Source organism: Geotrypetes seraphini, chromosome 8 (genome assembly GCF_902459505.1).
Source record: "Geotrypetes seraphini chromosome 8, aGeoSer1.1, whole genome shotgun sequence".
Taxonomy (NCBI): domain Eukaryota; kingdom Metazoa; phylum Chordata; class Amphibia; order Gymnophiona; family Dermophiidae; genus Geotrypetes; species Geotrypetes seraphini.
The window spans coordinates 147,733,441-147,752,630 of NC_047091.1; the positions used below are offsets into that span (position 1 = coordinate 147,733,441).

At 46.2% G+C, this 19,190-nt stretch overlaps 1 protein-coding gene across 4 annotated transcripts in view; it reads right to left on the minus strand.

The window, feature by feature from the left end:
• Window positions 1–19,190, minus strand: part of TMEM132C (transmembrane protein 132C) — a 557,469-nt gene that overhangs the window by 85,558 nt on the left and 452,721 nt on the right. For all 4 annotated transcript variants that reach the window (XM_033957218.1, XM_033957220.1, XM_033957219.1 and 1 more), the window contains exon 5: window positions 13,779–13,922. In XM_033957218.1, coding sequence (XP_033813109.1) covers window positions 13,779–13,922 — 144 coding nt within the window. The remainder of the gene's footprint in view (window positions 1–13,778; window positions 13,923–19,190) is intronic.

The window sequence follows — 19,190 nt, forward strand, 5'->3', positions numbered from 1 at the left end:
TACTGAGATTTCTATATAAGGGAACTAATACAGAGACTTCTCTGAAGAAATGGGGGCAAGGTAAAAAGTGTAGTGCATCTTCTGGCAACTCGATGGTCAGGGAACATAGGGGAGGTATAACCAATGGGTTTAGGAATCTGGCCTCTCTTCAGGATGTGAAAATGTGTCCTTTACATTTGTTTTTTTGGCACCCCTCCAGGACCTGTTGTAGGCCTCTCCCAGGTCTGCCGTAAGCCCTGGTGGTCCAGCAGTGAGCCAGGACAGGAGGGATCCTTTCTGCTTCCCGTCCCAGCTCACTCTAAAACATCTTACCTCCTAGATTTCTGGAATGCCTACTTTGAAAGCCCTGGTGGTCCTGCGGTGAACTGGGGCAGAAGTGATTTTCCTTTACTCCTGTCCCATGCAAGTTGCTATCTAAAATGGCTGCTGCGAGTTCCTGTAATCTCTCAAGGTCTGCTGTCACGGCAGCCATTTTAGATAGCGACTCGCATGGGGGCAGGAGCTTAGGAAGATTGCTTCTGCTCTGGTTCACTGCTGGACCACCAGGGCTCTCAAGGTAGGCTTTCTAGAGGTCTTGGAGGTGGGATGTTTTAGAGTTGGCCAGGACAGGAGATGGGAGGGATCCCTTCTGTTCCAGCTGACTGCTAGACCACCAGGGCTTACGGCAGATCTGGAGAAAGGCCTTCAAGGCATCAGGGTAGTGAGTGAGTAGGGCCAGGGTGCAGAGCCTGGCAAGGCAGGGGAGGTAGGACTCTCATCTTCCCTGTCTTGTCTGTTCACAACCTCAGGGTCATCTTTGACTCCTCTTTCTCTGCTTAGATCCAACAAACCGCTAAAGCCTGCCGCTTCTTCCCCTATAATATTACCAAAGTACGACCTCTCCTCTCCGAGCACACAACCAAAACCCTTATCCACACTCTCATCACCTCTTGCTTAGATTACTGCAACTTACTTCTCTCAGGTCTTCCGCTCAACCATCTCTCTCCTCCACAATCTGCCCAAAATTCTACTGCACAACTTATATTCCACGAGAGCCACCATACTCACATTATTCCTCTCCTCAAATCACTTCATTGGCTCCCCATCCATTTCTGAATGTATTTCAAATTCCTCTTACTGACCTACAAGTGCATTCACTTGGCAGCCCCACAATATCTCTCCTCACTTTTCTCCCCTATGTTCCCTCCCATGAACTCTGTTCATTAGATAAGTCCCTCTTACCCGTACCTTTCTCCCCCACTGCCAACTCCAGACTCGGTCTCTTTTATCATGCTGTGAAGTATGCCTGGAACAGGCTGCCAGAGTCATTACGTCAAGCTCCATCACTAGCAGTATTCAAATCCAAGCTAAAAGCTCACTTTTTTGAGGCTCCTTTTAACTCCTAACTCTAATTCCCCATAAGACACTTATGCCCAGCTTACCATTCTCCCTGTGAGAAACTCCCCAAGCCCTATATGTACTGTGTCTGTCTAAACTAGATTGTAAGCTCTTCTGAGTAGGGACTGTTTATGTAAGTGCACATGTACAGTGCTGCATACGCCTTTCAGTGCTTTAGAAATGATAAATAGTAGTAGCAGTAGTAGTCATAAAGCATATGGGGGACAGACCTAAAGATCTCAATCTGTATATTTTGGAAGAAAGGTGGGCAAGGGGAGACATGATAGAGATGTTTAAATATCTACGTGGCATAAATGCATGAGGCGAGTCTCTTTGAATTGAATAGACACTCTGGAATAAGGGGACTTAGAAACATAGAAAAAAGCGGCAGAAAAGGGCTATAGCCCACCAAGTCTGCCCATTCCAAGTATCCCCCCCCCTGAATTTACTCCCTTAAAGATCCCACAAGAGTATCCCATTTTTTCTTAAAATCCGTCACGCTGCTGGCCTTTATCACCTGGAGTGGGAGTCTGTTCCAATGATCCACCACTCTTTCGGTGAAGAAGTACTTCCTAGAGTCGCCATGAAACTTCCCTCCCCTGATTTTCAGCGGATGCCCTCTGGTGGTCGAGGGTCCCATGAGCCAGAAGATATCATCTTCTGACTCGATGCGTCCCGTGATGTATTTATACATTTCTATCATATCTCCCCGTTCTCTTCTTTCCTCGAGTGAGTACAGTCGCAATTTCTTTAGTCTTTCTTCATACGGGAGATCCTTGAGCCCCATGACCATCCTGGTGGCCGTTTGCTGAACCGACTCGATCCTCAGCACGTCCTTTCGGTAGTGTGGTCTCCAAAACTGAACACAGTACTCCAAGTGTGACCTCACCATGGCTCTGTACAACGGCATCATAACTTCAGGTCTCCTGCTGACGAAACTTCTGCGGATACACCCCAATATTTGTCTTGCCCTGGAGGAAGCCTTCTCTACTTGATTGGCAACTTTCATGTCCTCGCTAATGATCACTCCTAGATCACTCCTAGATCGCGTTCTTCCATGGTCCTAACCAAGGTCTCACCATTTAGTACATAAGTTCTACGCGGGTTTCTCTTGTCCAAGTGCATTATCTTGCATTTTTTAGCATTGAAGCCTAGCTGAGGACATACTTCTTCACGGAAAGGGTGGTGAATTTGTGAAATGGCCTCCTGGTGGAAATAGTGGATACAAAAACTGTATCTGAATTCAAGAAAGCTTGGGACAAGTGCAGAGGAACTCTAAGAGAGAGGAAGGGAGAGTAGAAGGTAGTGCTGCCCGATTCAGGAAAAAAAATTTGATTCGATTTTCCTGCCCAATTGGGTGTTTTTTTAAACATCCTGGTGGGTTTATTTTATAGCCTCTTCACCCCCTTTGCCCTCTCCTACCCACACTGGTGGTGGAAACAAAATAAACAAACAAAAAAGACATTTCCTCTCTCTGTTAAATCCTAGCTCACGTTCGCGGTCTAACACCAGCTCTGGCAGGATACACATTTCAAATCTGACATATTGTAATCACAAAACAGAAAATAAAATTATTTTGTCTACCTTTTGTTGTCTGGTCATTATTCAAATCATGTTGGCCCCAAGCTCTGGTTGTCTTCTGATAACTTGTTTGACAGGGTCTTCTGCCCATTTGTCGTTCCTTTTTTCTCCGTGCTAACCATCCATCTCTTTCCTCCCCTTCCCTCCCCCCCGGAGATCTGGCATCTTTCCTTTTTTTCATCTCCATCCCCGTAGCTGCAGCGATGGACCCCACCATCCCCAGATCCACCATCTCTCCTTTTCTCAACTATCCTTTCATCCAGCATCTCTCCCTCCTTCCCCACCACCACAGTGTCCACAAGCTCTCCCTTTCTGTTCCTAACTAGCCTCCCCCTTTCTTTTCCTTCCTCCACAGGTTCATAATCTCTCCCTTTCTCTTCCCAACAGTCTTCTCTTTAAGTATCTTTCCCCTTCCTTCACCCCACCCCACATCCAACTTCTCTGTTTTTCTTCTCTCCTTTCAGATCACTGCCCACCATCTCTCTCTCTCTCTCTCTCTCTCTCTCTTTCTCCCTCCTTCCTTCCTCCACCTCTGTTTCCAGTCCCATAAGCTCTTCCCCTTTACCTACTCCCACACTCAGTCTGGCACTTCTTTTAACTCCCTTCCCCAGTCCCCCTTTCTTTTTTTTTTAAATCATTTTTATTAAGGAATCAAAAGCAACAGGCAATAATTACAATACAGAACAACCGAGTACACGAAAAGAGCAACCAAATAAAACAGATGCAATCATACATATCATCAACCAACTGTAAGCAAAGTCTTTTAACAAACAGTGAACATGATGGAAGACACTTATCGCACTCCCACATGCACCCGTCATCCCAGCGTATAACAGAAGCTGTGGATGCATCAAACAGAAACAGAAAACCCAAGTCCTTCAATCCCTCATTTTTCATTTACTTCTAATGCTCCCAACTGCCTAGGCACAGCCCAGAAGACACTAACACTCACACACCATCCATTCACAACCCACACATACCGAATGTCCTCCCCAGTCTTCCTTTCTACTCAAAAAAAAAAAAATTAAAGCTAGTAACAGGGATTTCCTCACCTGTAAATCTTTCTTCTCCTTCTATCCATGCCGGTCTGATGTTGCTCTTACCTTCCATTGCTGAAAAATCAAATTTTTGCTGCAGGGAACTTTCAGCTGCGGCAGCCAATCTGAAGCTCTGCTTACAGCTCCCCTCCCTGCTTTCCTTCTGCCGCAGCCCATCCCCAATGACACAACTTCTGGTTTCCGCCTGGGAGGACCAGGGCAAAGGAAAGCAGGGAAGGGAGCCGTAGACAGCTGTTCAGTTTGGCTGCCGCGGCTGAAGACCTCCTGCAGCAAAAATGGATTTGTCAGCGACAGAAGGTAAGGACAGCATCAGACCGGTGCGGATAGAAGGGGGAAGACATGCTGGTTCACAGGGGGCTCTTCTGAGCCATGGGGCCCAGGGCAGCTGCCCTGTTTGCTCCCCCCGAATGCCGGCCCTGCTGGAGAGTCGTGGCTAGATTTTATTCCTCTTCTTTCTGAGTATTGAGCTTCCCATGTCACTTCTTTGCTGCATCACTGCTTTAAAGGGAAGTTCTTTGCAGCATCTTTGTAGGAGGTTTGGTCACCGAATTGGCGAGGTCCTTTTTAAAAAAAAAAATCAAACAAACCAAATCGATTTGAATCGATTCACCCAAAGTGAATCGGTGCATCGATTTGAATCAGAAATCGGGCAGCACTAGTAGATGCCATGGGTGGACAGACAGGATAGGCCATCATCTGCATTCATTTTTCTCTGTTTCTATGTGGTCATTCTTAGGTTTGCCAGATTTCCTCTTTAAAAAAGAGAGGACACCTGGCACCGCCCCCACTCTGCTCAGCCCTGCCATGTTCCGCCTCCAACTCCACCCTGTTCCACCTCCAGCCTTGCCCCCAACCGAACCTCCAGTCTCCTTTCCCGAGCTCGGGGCCGTACCTGCAAGGCCTCTGCGCATGCGCAGACGTTGACGTGATGATGTCACATGCATGCGCACATGCATATGACATCATCGGGTCGACATCCGCACATGTGTAAAGGGTCTCCAGATGCAACCCTGAGCTTGAGGACTTCTAAAACCCAGACAAACTTCTGAGTTTGGAAATCCCTCTGGGCACCTGGACAGTCCACTAAAAAAAGGACATGTCCAGGTTCTCCCGTAAGTCTGGTAACCCTAGTCATTGTTTTCTGTGCTAGAGATATCCCAAACTAAGAGCTGTAGGTATTCAATGATACAAACGACAAACTAGACTACATTAAAGGTAAATAAACTAGCATAACAGCTAAATCTTTCTTTTTCAACTAAGCCTTCGGACATGGGACAAGTGCCACACAATCTGAGTTATATGCAAGCTGTTGGGACTTCTGTGTAACTGTCGTACATCATTTTGTGTGCATATTTACATCTGTATTATACTGCCTGTCATCCATGTAATGGAAAGTCACTGCTTTGCTGCTTCTGATTTTTAATTTTTTTTTTCCCCCTTTTGCTGCGGTAATAAATTGATACTCTAAAGGTTAGGACCATCACATGACCATCTAGAGCACTGAAGCACTTCATTGCTCAGGAAAATCAGCATTAAATTTGATCGCAAAGGAATGCTTAGTTTCGTGTCAGCAAATTAAGTCCATCGATCAGGCCAGTATGGGAGCGTAGATATTAGGGAGACGCATTTGTTTGAAACCACGTGGGAAATGTCAGCGAAAAATTGTGCCTGCTTTCGAAAAGAGAGCTCTCGCTGGGCATCTGCCTTTACCCGCTGCTTGCACAGGCAAATGTTACAGAATACCAGCCCTCTCATGGAAACTTCGTACACTCGGAAATTATTTTGATTTTTCAGCTTCTAGGATTCTGGTGCAGTCCTTGGTTCTCAGTCACTTAGATTATTGTAATATCATTTCCTTAGCAAATACTAAGAAAAACCTAACGAAGTGACAAATAATCCAAAACACTGCAGTTTAGGCTTCTTTTATTTATTCTTCTTTATTCAAAGTATTTGATTAAACGCTTATCCAGCAGTTGAACAAAATTTAAAAATTACAGAAATACAGACGTGTCTGCAATATAAAACATATATATATATTAAATTATTGGACAAACCAGGACTAAACAGACAAACTCAAATCTTTGAAACAACAGGAAAAGGGGCGGAAGTACAATTTTTATATAGAAAGAATATATAAAAGGAAAATACAATAGGAGAAGGGAAATAAATTCAAAAAATGATTAAGAAATTAGTTGCATGGGAATAAAAAACATTTGAATTTGTTAAGGTAGGTAGATAACTCATTAGCAATTACAGTGGTACCTCGGTTTACGAGTGCACCGGTTTGCGAGTGTTTTCCAAGACGAGCAAAAAACATTCACAAACTTGGTGCCTCGTGAACTGAGCTTGCCTCGCTGTACGAGTGCCCCCCCCCCCCCGCGAACCGGCACCTTCCCCCCCCGCGATCCGGCACCACCACCCCCCCGCCGCCATCGGGCACCCCCCCGCCGTGACCTGAGATCCCCCAACCCACCCGAACCCTCTTCTTACTTCCAGTGTAGCCTCCGCATCGGCACCAGCATGTCCTGTGCCCGAAAATCTGCTTCCTGTGCCGGGCCTTGAGCAGGCTACACTGGAAGTAAGAAGAGGGTTCGGGTGGGTTGGGGGATCTCAGGTCGTGGCAGGAGGGTGCTCGATGGCGGAGGGGGGGGGGGGTGCCGGATCGCGGGGAGAGTGTGCCGGTTCGCGAGGGGGGCCTTCGGGGGGAGCAATGCCGGTTCTCGTGGGGGGGGGGGAGCAGCGCTGCTGGCCTCGGGGGGGGAAGGTGGGGGGTGGGAACCTATCAAAGCAAGTTTCCCTTACTTCCTATGGGGAAACTTGCTTTGATATACCAGCATTTTGGATTACGAGCATGCTCCTGGAACGGATTATGCTCGCAATCCAAGGTACCTCTGTATATGCATCCTTAAAGAGAAAACACTTTAAACCGCTCTTAAATTTCTGCAAGTTACATTCTGCTCTTAAATATAAAGGAAGAGAGTTCCAGATTAGAGAATGACACGGTGAAAAAATTGGTCCCCGTCACCGCCCCGTCCCCGTCTCACCATCCCCGTCACCGCCCCGTCCCCGTCTCACCATCCCCGTCACCGCCCCGTCCCCGTCTCACCATCCTCTTCACCGCCCCGTCACCGCCACTGCCACCCCATTCACCGCCCCGTCACCGCCACTGCAATCCCATTCACTTTTCTTTATTTACGTATAAAGGAAACATTCTTTAAAACCTTTTGTAATCCGCCTTGAACCGCAAGGTAATGGCGGAATAGAAATCCCTAATGTAATGTAATGTAATGTAAAACTTTAAAACTTAGTTAAATATTAGTTAATAACTATACAAAAACAAAACACGCAGAGAAAAAATTAATTAATATAAATTCTCAAAACTGACACATTTTGATCACTAAATTTAAAATAGTTATTTTTCATACAGTTTTTCAATCACTAATCTTCCACCACCCCTGGGGCTAGCAATGCAAAAACAAACACGACATGTACTTTAAATGCTTACAATGTTAGCCTATATGGTAAGTAGACGCGGCCGCTGTACCTAATCGCGGCAAAGATCTCCCTGCCGTGATTAGCATAGTGACCGCGGCTACGGCTGCAAGTCTCCCCCCCCCCCCAGCGATCACGGCAGGAGGGCACCCAACCCCTCCTGTAGACCCCCCCAACGGCCCTCCCGACAATCGCAGCAGAAGGGTACCCAACCCCTCCTGCCGGTCCTCCCAATGGCCTCCCCTAAGATCGCCGGCAGGAGGGTACCCAACCCCTCCTGCTGGACCCCCCCCCCCAACGAACCCTCCCACCCCGGAACCCCCTTAGTCTTACTTTCCAAGTTGGACCGGATGGCTCCTCACACGTATGGCCAGCAGGCTTGCCTCCGTCCAAATGAGGCGGGCCCGCCCCTACCCTGCCCAACCCACAGGATCCTAGGGCCTGATTGGTCTAGGCACCTAAAGCCACTCCCGCTATAGGAGGGGCCTTAGGTGCTTGGGCCAATCAGGCCCTAGGATCCTGTGGGTTAGGCAGGGGAGGGGAGGGGCGGGCCCGCCTCATTTGGACGGAGGCAGGCCTGCTGGCCAGACGAGCGAGGAGCTGTCTGGTCCAACTTGGAAAGTAAGACTAAGGGTGGTGTTTCGGGATGGCGGGGTTTGTTGGGGGAGGGACCGGCAGGAGGGGTTGGGCACCCTCCTATTGGCGATATAGGGGGCCGTTGGGGGTGCCGGCAGGAGGGGTTGGGCACCCTCCTACCAGTGAGGGCGATCGTCGGGGGGGGGGGGGCGGGTTCTATTGGCAGGAAGGGTTGATATGACAAATGAGGAGCACGGTGAAAACACAGGTAAATTGCGGTTCCTAGAGGGGGGGGACATTGGCCTGCGGGGACAAATCTATTCACCGTTTTTGCGGTCGGTGAAAGGATTTGTCCCCGCGTCTGCGGCGATTTGCTAATGAGGTCACCATAACCCGCAGCCAAACCGCAGCCACGCAGCGGTTCGCTGCGGGGATCGCTCCCCGTGTCATTCTCTATTCCAGATCAAAGGGGCGGTTACTGAAAAAATAAAGGTGCGACGACTGCCAATTATCTTCAGAGATGGGACATTGAGGGTATGCTGGGATGCTGATCTTAAGGCTCTAGGGGGATCATAAGGGATCAAGAGTCTGTCCATAAATGCCGGGGAGTTTGTTTGTAGAGTTTTAAAAGTCAAGAGGGCGACTTTATATGTTATTCTGTGTAAAACGGGCAACCAATGTGCTTTTTGTAATAATGGAGTGATGTGATCAAATTTATTTGAACCTGAAATAATTTTTATAGCCGTATTTTGAATGAGTTGGAGACGTTTTATATCTTTTAGACATATACCTTTTAATAGTGAATTACAATAATCTATTTTGGCTCATTTATGGACTGAGGAAATATGATCATATCACACGCTGCAATGGTTGCCTGTGGAGGCACGAGTTCTTTTTAAATTGGGATGTCTTTGTTATAAAGTATTGATGGGTCAGGTCCCTTCTTACATTACAGACTTGTTTTGTTATTCCTCTACGCATTATTCACGTATTACCAAAGCTTTCTTCATTTTTCCACCATTCAAGGGATGTGGGCTGTAGGTATAAAACATTGTATCTCAAACTATATGCCTCCTAAATTCCAAGTGTGCCACGGCACACTGAGGAGGAAGAGAGGCGCCTGCCAGCTGACTTCCCTATGCGATACAGCGCCAGCACTGCCCGATTCGCCGAAGGCCTGCATGTTTCCCCCCTTCTCTCTAGCATCCTCCGGCTTCCCCCCTGGCCTCCCGGTCTCACCTTTAAAGCTAATTACAGCAGCCTGCAGAGGATCGCCGGTAGGTAAAATGATTGAGAATTTATATCTGCTGTGTATATTGTGTGTATATGAAAAATGAATAATAACTACTCAATATAAGCTCTCCACTCTTTTAGTTAGAGAGCCCACTCTCAATGGAAGAAAAAGCCTCAGGTAATCTTTAGGTAGGGCATAAAAGCTCAAACCTCCTCCTCCAACATCATCGGCAAAAAACTTACGGAGAGTATGTGCAAAATACCACATTCAATTCTAAATGAAAGACTGAACTAGCTATTGCTTCTAACTGTGAGAGAACAAGTGGTTTTTGAAGGATAGCCAACGTTTCAGGGTCAGAAACCGTTTCTTCAGGGCTTATTTAACTTTCACTTTCCTCCAATGTTTTTTGAGCTGCTTGCTTCATCTCCAGCGTCCTATCCTGAGGCTTTGTCTTCCGTTGAGAGTGGGCTCTCTAACTAAAAGAGTGGAGAACTTATATTGAGTAGTTATTATTTATTACCCACTTTCACCAATATTTGGACATAGTATGAAAAATGAATGGAAAAAAATTGCATTACAATTAGTAAAGGGGATGGGATCTGGGGCAGAGCTTCGGTGGACCTGGGGAGGTCTTTGGTTGGGGTACTCAGTTGATATTTGTTAGACTTAGGGGTACTTAGCTTGAAGTAGTTGAGAAACATTGCTGTAGGCCATCAGCTGGCGCCAGTGCCTCTCCTTCTCTCTGGCCCTCTTCCCTGCTGGCACCCCCTTCTGGTGTCTCAGGGCCCGTCTGGAGGGCCTCTGCACATGCACGGACGTCGACGTGATGATGTCACGCATACGCGTGATGTCATCATGGCGACGTCCGCGCACTTCTGGGTGCCTCAAGCCGTGGCCACTAGCTTTAGTGTGCCCTGGTTCGAGAAGGTTTGAGAGACACTGGTATAAAAGATATCATGATACAACGCTTTCTTTTCAGATTTCATTATGGGACAAAGATTTTAAGCGGCTCTTATCCTCATCTATTTCTCATCTTCACTATAGGAAACAACTCAAGACTTTCTTGTTCTCTAAGGGCTAGATTCACAAAGCAAATCAATCGTGCACCGATCGGTTTGCGACCCCTTTGCGCCCTGATTTTCCTCCGGCCCGATTCACTTAACTCTCTGCCGACCATCCTCCGATCTGCGCATGCAAATGAGGGCAACGGCGTGCAAAATAGACAGGGAGGCGATTCACTAACGAAAACCCTGCAACACCGACTGGGCTGGCCGATTACAAACAAGTGACTGCTGAGGACCAGTTGCTCAAGCCCTTTACGACTGCCCTGCCTTCTGCCGCCCTGCTCTCTGCCCTGTCAGCCCCGATCTCCTGCTGCCCTGAATGCCTCCTGCAGGCCCGACTCTCCCACCCTTCCCCACAGTGCAAGCCTGTAGTTTTAATCTGCGGGCTTAAGTGGGTTAAAACCATGGGCTCCAAAAAAGTTAAAAAAAGAAAAATAAAATCTCTGTCGGGCCCGGAGGTCCAACGCATGCGCAGACCATCTATAGAGCGATCCGGGCAGGCAGATGGGGGTGTTCCTCCAATCGCCCCCATCTGCATATTGTAGTTTGGGGAATCCATCGTGAATCTAGCCCTTAGTTTCTTGGTTCTTAATATTAATGTATCCATCATTTTGAATTATGTTTTCTAGTTAATCTTTTGTTAACCGCATTGAACTTTAAGATAACTGCGGTTTAGAAATAAATTCTTATGGTATGTAAGTATACACCTGCACTCATGAGGAAAAGGAAAAGGGGATGCAGTGGTGTACTAAAGGGGGGAAGAGGGGATGGTCTGCCTGGGCGCCCTCTTGGTGGGGGCGCTGGCACCCGTCCTTTTCTCTGCTCCTCCACGCTCCTTCTTGAACCCCTTCCCTTCCCTTGTACCTCTTTAATTTCCCCTGCGCGAGCAGCATCTCGAACTTGCTGACCACATCAGTGTTGGCTCTCTCTGACGTCACTTCCGGGTCCTGCATCTAGGAAGTGACATCAGAGGGAGAGCTGACACAACTTGGACAACAAGTTCATTATGCTGCTCGTGCCAGGAAAATGAAAGAAGTACAGGGGAAGGGGTGTGTGCGCGCAACAGAGGGGGGCAGGAAGGAATGGGGGCGGGGGAAGGGCATCACCACCCTGGGTGCCACTCACCCTCGCTATACCACTGAGGGGATGGGACTTGTTGTACCGCTTTACCGTGGTTACATCAAAGCAGTTTATATATTATATACAGGCACTTATTTTGTACCTGGGCAATGAAGGGTTAAGCGACTTTCTCCCCCAGAGTAGGGTTACCAGACGTCCAGATTTATCTTCTTAGAGGACTGTCCCAGGTATCAGGATGACTTTCCAAAACCCATTTGAAAGAGTTGCGATCAGGTCTGTGCCTGGAGGGCATCCATGCATGCGCGCATATGGTGTGGTGATGTCACATGCATGTGTGCAACATCATCGCGCTGCATCCGTGCATTGACAGATGTGTGCAAAAATTAATTTGCTCAGTGTTGAATATCCACAGTCACTGCTTTACGTGGGAGTTAGTCGGCCTGCCTCCTGCTTGCTGGAATGTCATAAAATACAGTGGTACCTTGGATTACAAGCATAATCCGTTCCAGGAGCATGCTCGTAAGCCAAAATGCTCGTTTATCAAAGCGAGTTTCCCCATAGGAAATAATGGAAACGGAGATCTCGGAGAGAACGTGAACTCGCAGGCCTTGAGCATGCGCAGATGCTCAAGGCCCAGCAAGAAGAGGAGGCCGATCTTCGGGCACCGGCACCAAAGAACAGGACATGCCGGTGCCCAGGCCCAGATGACAGTAAGAAGCGGCGGGGGTGGGGTGGGGGAGGGTGCCCAATCACGGCGGGGGGGGGGGGGGGGGTGCCAGATTGTGGGGGGAGGGTGCCGGATCGTGGGGGGCGCTGCTCGCAAATTGAGGCGCGCTCGGTTTCCGAGGCGCCGATTTTGCGAATGTTTTGCTCATCTTGCAAAACGCTCGCAAACTGGTGCACTCGTAAACCGAGGTACCACTGTACTGTGATTTGCTCACTCGGCTCTCAGAAAGTAGGTGCCAGCATTTACAATAAGTTTCAGCAGGTGTATAAATGCTGGTGTCTAAAGCTGGTCATGGGAAATTCATACTAAGCGTTATTCTGAAAAGGGTATTTTTCACAGAGATCCCTTTCTAGAATACTAGCGTAGCACAGACCTTTCTAGTGTCTAATTTTGGATACCATTTTCTGAATGTGGCCCTAAATTTTTAAGGACCGCCAAATCTTCAGCGCTATTTGGCTGGCCAGGAATGGCATATTCAGTAGGAGAGGGCCGACTATCACCCACTGAATATCCTGTTCGGCGGATTTGCTGATGACCAGCTATGTTGCACAACATAGCTGGAGACCACTGATATTCATAAGAACATAACAATAGCCTGACAGGGTCAGAACAATGGTCTGTCTAGCCCAGTAGCCCATCCAGGTTCAAAGTACTTGCCAAAAATCCAAATAGTAGCAACATTCCATGCTACCGATCCAGGGCAAGCAGTGGTTTCCCTCATGTCTGTCTCCATAGCAGGCTATGGACTTTTCCTCCAGGAACTTGTCCAAACTTTTTTTTAAATCAGCTACATTAACCGATGTTAAACACAACCTCTGGCAATGCATTCCAGAGCTTAACTATTCTCTGAATGAAAAAATATTTCCTCCTATTGGTTTTAAAAGTATTTCCCGCTAACTTTTCTTTTTTTTCTTCTTTCCTTTTTTTCTCTTTCCTTTCCTTTTTTATGTGAATGGAGTTCTTTTCAAAATTGTTTGAATTTGTATATTGTAAACCGCTTTTATCCTTTTTTGGGCTGTATATGCGGTATATAAAGTTTTTAAGAAACATAAACATAACTTAGTCTTTGTAATTTTTGATGGAGTAAAAAAAAAAAATGGATCCACCTGTACCCGTTCTACCCTACTCAGGATTTTGTATACTTCAATCATATCTCCCCCTCAGCCATCTCTTTTCCAAGCTGAAGAGTCCTAACCTTTTTAGTCATTCCTCATCTTGGTCTCTCTTCTTTGAATCTTTTCTAGTTCCGCTATATCTTTTTAGAGATGTGGCGACCAGCTTGACGGTTAACTTAGCCGTCAAGCTGGTCGCCTTATCTCCTTCAATGGCCAGATAGACCCACCTAAAAAGCAGGTCTATCTTTGGCCATTAGGGCTTAGCTGGCCATGTCTCAGCTGGCCAAAAAAACCCTGAAAGTTCAATGCCAGTTGCTGGATATGGCGCTGGCACTGAATTTACAGTTTATCCACTGATGGCTGTCTCCCGTTGCCTGAATGTCAGGCCCATGATAACCAGCTGAAAGCATGCTAATTAATGCTCATTCCTGATATCATGGAAATAGAGAAGACTGTAGCTTACAAGAAACTTACTTTTACAACATCTTCATCGGCAGACTTACACTCTACCAATTCGGAAATGTCAGTCACAGAGCCGTTTTCCTCAATGGAAACCACTTTGACAGGTGCTGCTACCGTTTTTCCAGTGAGAATGGCAGTGTTGAGAATTTCTGTGTCCTATAGAGATTAAAAACAAGACTTTGAGTACGAGGGGTAGTAATCCAGTAAGCCAATATTTAAAATTTTCTAGACGTTTGATTTGCAAGTTGAAAACAAATATATTAATTTTTTACCAGTTTAACAATGAAATATTGACCGTTTCTACACAAAACAATGGCTTCAGTTCTGCAAAATCTCTGGGCTGGATGAGTGATAACTGTCTGAATACAGTAAACCTCCGTGACTTCGCGGTTCACGGACTCAGTAATTCACGGCATTTTCCGACCACCTCTTCCTGGTACTAAAGTCAGGCTATCTGGCGTGTCAAAGCAGCTCCTGATTGGTCTAGCCTGACTTTAGTATCAGGAAGAGGCGGTCAGAAAATACTGAGAATGATTTTCAGCACCCGCCGGCACCCCAGCTGCCCTCTCCTGCCTTCGATCAGCTCCTAAACCGCATTTGCGGATTTTAAAAATTTGCGGGTATTTCTGGAATGGAACCCCGTGAATTTCGGGGGAGTACTGTATATCCGGTTGGGGGAGGGAGGGGAAAAGGAAACATACTTTCTCATTGTGCATAATGAGATATCTAGCATTATGCCATGGAGACTACCACTCAAGCATGCTTTGCACAACTCTGAATGTCACAGAGTCAGTGGCGCAGTGAGAGCAAGAGGCGTCCGGGATGGTGGCGCCCCTCCCCCACCCTTCTCTCCACCCCACCAGCCACATTCCCTCCTTCCCCGCCCTCCTCTTGCCGCATGCATGCCCCCTTCCCCTGCACCTCTTTAACGTTCACGGCGCGAGCAGCAACCCCAACCTGCTGCTTGCGCCAGCTCTTCTTCTGAGGTCACTTCCTAGGCACGGGTCCAGGAAATGATGTCAGAGGAAGCGTCAACCACTGGCGGCACCCATATGCAGTAGTGGGGGGGGGGGCAGAGAGGGGGGATGGGTCCTGGTGCTCCCACTAAGACGGTGCCCGGGTTGGACCCCTCTCCGCCCCTCCCTTACTACGCTACTGCAGAGAGTCAAAGCCTGATGCAAAAATAACCCTGACATTTGCTTCTATTATTCATGGATTATACACTTCCCCCTCCCTATTCACAGTTTTGATGTTCGCTGTTTCGATTATTCACACATTTTTTTTCCTCAGGCCTCCCCCCCCCCCAAGAATCGCTCATTGACAGTCCACATAAAAAAAAACAGCCCTGGGACTTGGATCGGGGCAAGGAGGGAGGTGATTGGAGGAGGAGAAGGGGGCGATCAGAGGCGAGCAGCCGCCCCAGAGGCATGGACCTTACCTGGTGGACTAGCAGTGATGTGGGGCAGGAGTGATCTTCCTACACTCCTGCCCCGTGCAGAGCTATGCTGTGAGTTCCCGTGGTCTCACGAGACTGAAGCCCGACTGGATTGTGGCCCTCAAGGAGGAACTTTGAGACCCCTGCGGTAGGTGTTGCTTTCTTAGACAGCTACCAATTTAGACGTTGTTTATAGAATCAGGCCATTTCTCCATAGATACAAAATGGAAAAAAATCTTTAAGACAGGGGGGCTCTTATATTAGTGCTATATAGCTGGCCGAGAATGGATCCCGGCTGGCTGGCTGTTAGCTGATATTTACATAGCTGTCTGTCTGCTATTTAGTGGGAACTTGTTGGATATCTCACATTGAATATCTTGTTTGGCAGATATCTCAGTGACCACCTAGGTCACACACCATAGCTGGTCAGCGCCAGTATTCAGAGGCTCTGGTTAAGTTCAGTGGCCAGACAGACCTGCCTAAAAAAGCAGGTCTATGTTTTCCTGCAAGGATAGGACTTAGCTGGCCAGCCACTGACTATTGTCTTAGCCAGCTGCGTCCCGGCTAGCCAAATCTAAACTGGAAATTCAATGCTGGTCACCGGATATGGTGCCGGCATTCATGCAGAGGGGGGTTTTAGTCTCTATCGTCCACTTGAAGAAGGTGTTCCATACATCCATGACTATTGCAAATTAGAAAGGATGATTCTTTTGAGTTTAGTATTTGATAGTTATTGGCATCTTTTATTGCTTCTATATAGTTGTCATTTCTCTTTAATTTTTGTCTGATTTCCTTACACATCCAGGGTGGGAATGTATTACTACTTTAAATAAGAGTGGGTTATTGGAAGGATAATTGCATTTATATTATTGATTAAGTAAAGGGAGTGGCGGGAAAAGATTACTTTCAAATATTTGTAAGTTCAAAGTGCTTTTCTTGATTTGTTATACGTTCAGATTCATAGGTATTGCACTGTTACTACTTGAAAATCAATAAAGATTTATATATTTTAAAAAAAGTATTTGATAGTTATGTTTTGTTAAGTTTGATGATATTATGTATGTTTTACTGTGAGCTGTTTAGGCTTGTAAGCGGATTATAAATATTTTAAATAAATAAATAAAAATATTGCAGATCCATAATTCATTTTATTTTTGGTCACATCACTTATCAAGTTATAGATTGTGCTTTGAAAAGGGATTTTGAGTCGTGCCAATTGATTTGCCCATTCAGAGTATCCTCTTCTACATGTAATGTGCTTCAAAGCCTGAACTCCATAGTTGGCTGGTCTACACTGTGATATGTGTCTGCATTATCCTGTTAAATAATTACCATATATACTCGAATATAAACCGATCCGAATATAAACTGAGGTGAACTCCCCCCACCAACAAAAAGGAGGAAAAAAGGTTGACTTAAATATAAACTGATATTAAAAATTTGGGTGATCCTTGCTGCATAGGGAGTGGGGAAAGAGAGAGAGAGAGAGAGAGAAATCCAGGGTGCATCTCTCTCACTCTCTACTGCCACATCCAAAATTTCTCCCTCTCTCAACCTCCACTATGTCCAACATTTCTCCCTCTTGCATCCCTTCCAATCTGTTCTACTGTTCCTTCTCCACCACCATATCCAACATTTCTCCTTCTCATTTTTTCTCTTCCCTATGCATCTGTACATCTCCCTCCCTATGCCCCAAAATTCTCTTCTTTCTTCCATTCCCTGTGTGCACCATCTCTCTTTCACTCTCACTCACACACTCATGCCCAACAATTCTCTCTTTCTATTTCTATCCCCACCTCAGCATCTTTCGCTCCTTCCCTCCATCCTATGTCCCAAGTTCGTGCCCCCTTCCTCTCTCCCTTTTCTGTCCGAAGTTCATGTCCTCTCCCTTCCTTCTGTGTTCCAAGTTTGTGCCCCCTCCCTCCCTCCAACATCTGTCTCAGGTTTGTGCCGCTCCCATGTCCCAACGCATGCCCTCCTCTATCCCAAGTTCATGCCCCCCTCTCTCTCCCTTCCATGGTCCAACACACACGCATGTTCTGTGACTCAACTACTTCGGTGACCGCCTTCTGCAAGACTGTACTGGAGCTGTCCATGTCAGCTGCCTCCTTTCTGCCTTCCAGCCACACTTCTTTGCAGGGCCACGTGGCTGACCCGGAAGACTTCTCTCTAACAAGCAGTGCATGCAAATAGATCTCATGCATATTCATTGGAGAAATCCTGAAAACCCGACTGGATTCCGGCCCTTGAGGACCAGAGTTGCCCACCCCTGATCTAGCCAATGGAGGGTAATCTAAGTTTCTTGATGAAAGGTGGCATATAAATAAATAAGATGGGTAGAGAAACAGAAGAGCCCCTCGCCTTGCAGTAAAGGGCAAGGGGGATGTCTTTCCAATCAATAAAATCTTTATTCAAATTAAACAAGTCCCAACAAGGATCCCTGTATATATTTTTTCTCATATTTTGCTTTGTGATTCTAACTGTCCTTCCTGCCTTTTATCATATGTTTCTATCTGTTTTTATATTTCAATAATATGCTCTTCTATAGGTTTGTATTATATACATGTATTTTGTTTTTATGATATATTTTATGGTTTTAATATGCTTTATATGATATTTTTCTCCAATAGTGTCCCGTGAAGAAGGCGTCTTTTGATACGCCGAAACAGGGATCCTTGTTGGGATTTGTTTATTTCGAATAAAGATTTTATTGGTTGGAGAGACATCCCCTTTGCCCTTTTTTTGTTGAATCATGAATTAATAAACTATAATAATAAAACATTAGGGCAGATCCTCATCAAACGCTCAGAGACCAGTCAGACAGATAAATGGGTGTCTACTGGTCCAAGAAGCACTTCTACAAACTGGTTCCTTCTTTGTGGGATCAAAAGGCTGATGCCAGGGCAAGGTCAGGCCGAGGCCAAAATGCACCAACTTCACCAGCCCCTCCTTTACTAAACCTTGATAGCAGTTATTAGTGCAGGGAGTCACGCTGAATGCTTTGCGCTGCTCCTGGCGCTCGAGTTCCTATGAGCGTTGGGAGCAGCGCGAAGCCTTCAGCGCGGCTCCCTGCGCTAATAACAGCTATCGTGGTTTAGTAAAAGAGGGGGCTGGTGCACAATTTTAGGAAACTGGAAGGGCAAATGAACACAGGAAAGGAAACAGTAATTATGAGAGGGTGGTCATGAAAAGGGTAATTTAGGATAAATATACCCCCTTAGTGAATCGTTCCGCATAATGAATAAGTGGGAAAATAAGCCAAGCATGCAATCAGCAAATTATTTTCTGCCGTGACACTGATGTGATGAGACACATTTAATGAATTTTAAAATGTTCCCCGATTCCAAAGTGGAAACATAATTAGTATTTATTCTTATTTAGCTAAATAACAGAAACAATGAGGGAATTTTTATTTTATTTCTGTAATGGTTTTGCAAGTTTAATAGTTTTAATGGAGGAAAACAAGAATATAAGATTGCTAGTGTAATGCAATGCAGAAATGACTTTAAAATTTATCAGGTTGGTGGTGAGCAACTATTTCACCATGTTTATCTCATTCAGAGTTTTAACTACTGAAAAGTGAGGTGCTGTCACCATGCTGCTTTTGCTGAGAGGATTTGCCTAATGTGGCTGGTGCCCTGTGCAAATTTTCATTATGGGTCCTCAACACTTCTTTCCTCCTCCACTGCAGCCTCAGGGGGTCTCCAAAGTACAGCCTGCGGGCCACATCTGGGCGGCGATATGATTTTATCCGGCCTGCGGAAGAATTGTGTGGAAATGTGCCAAATTGGACTAATTGTCCAATGAGAATCCACAAAAAAAAAAAAAGGGGTGTTGATAGATTTCAAATGCATTAATTAAAATTGTGTTCAAAATATACTGATATTCCATATTATGTTAATATTTCCTTATTTATTTATTTAAAAATTTATATACCGCATATAACTATGCGGTTTCCATATCACATACATAAGGGGCTCCTTTTACGA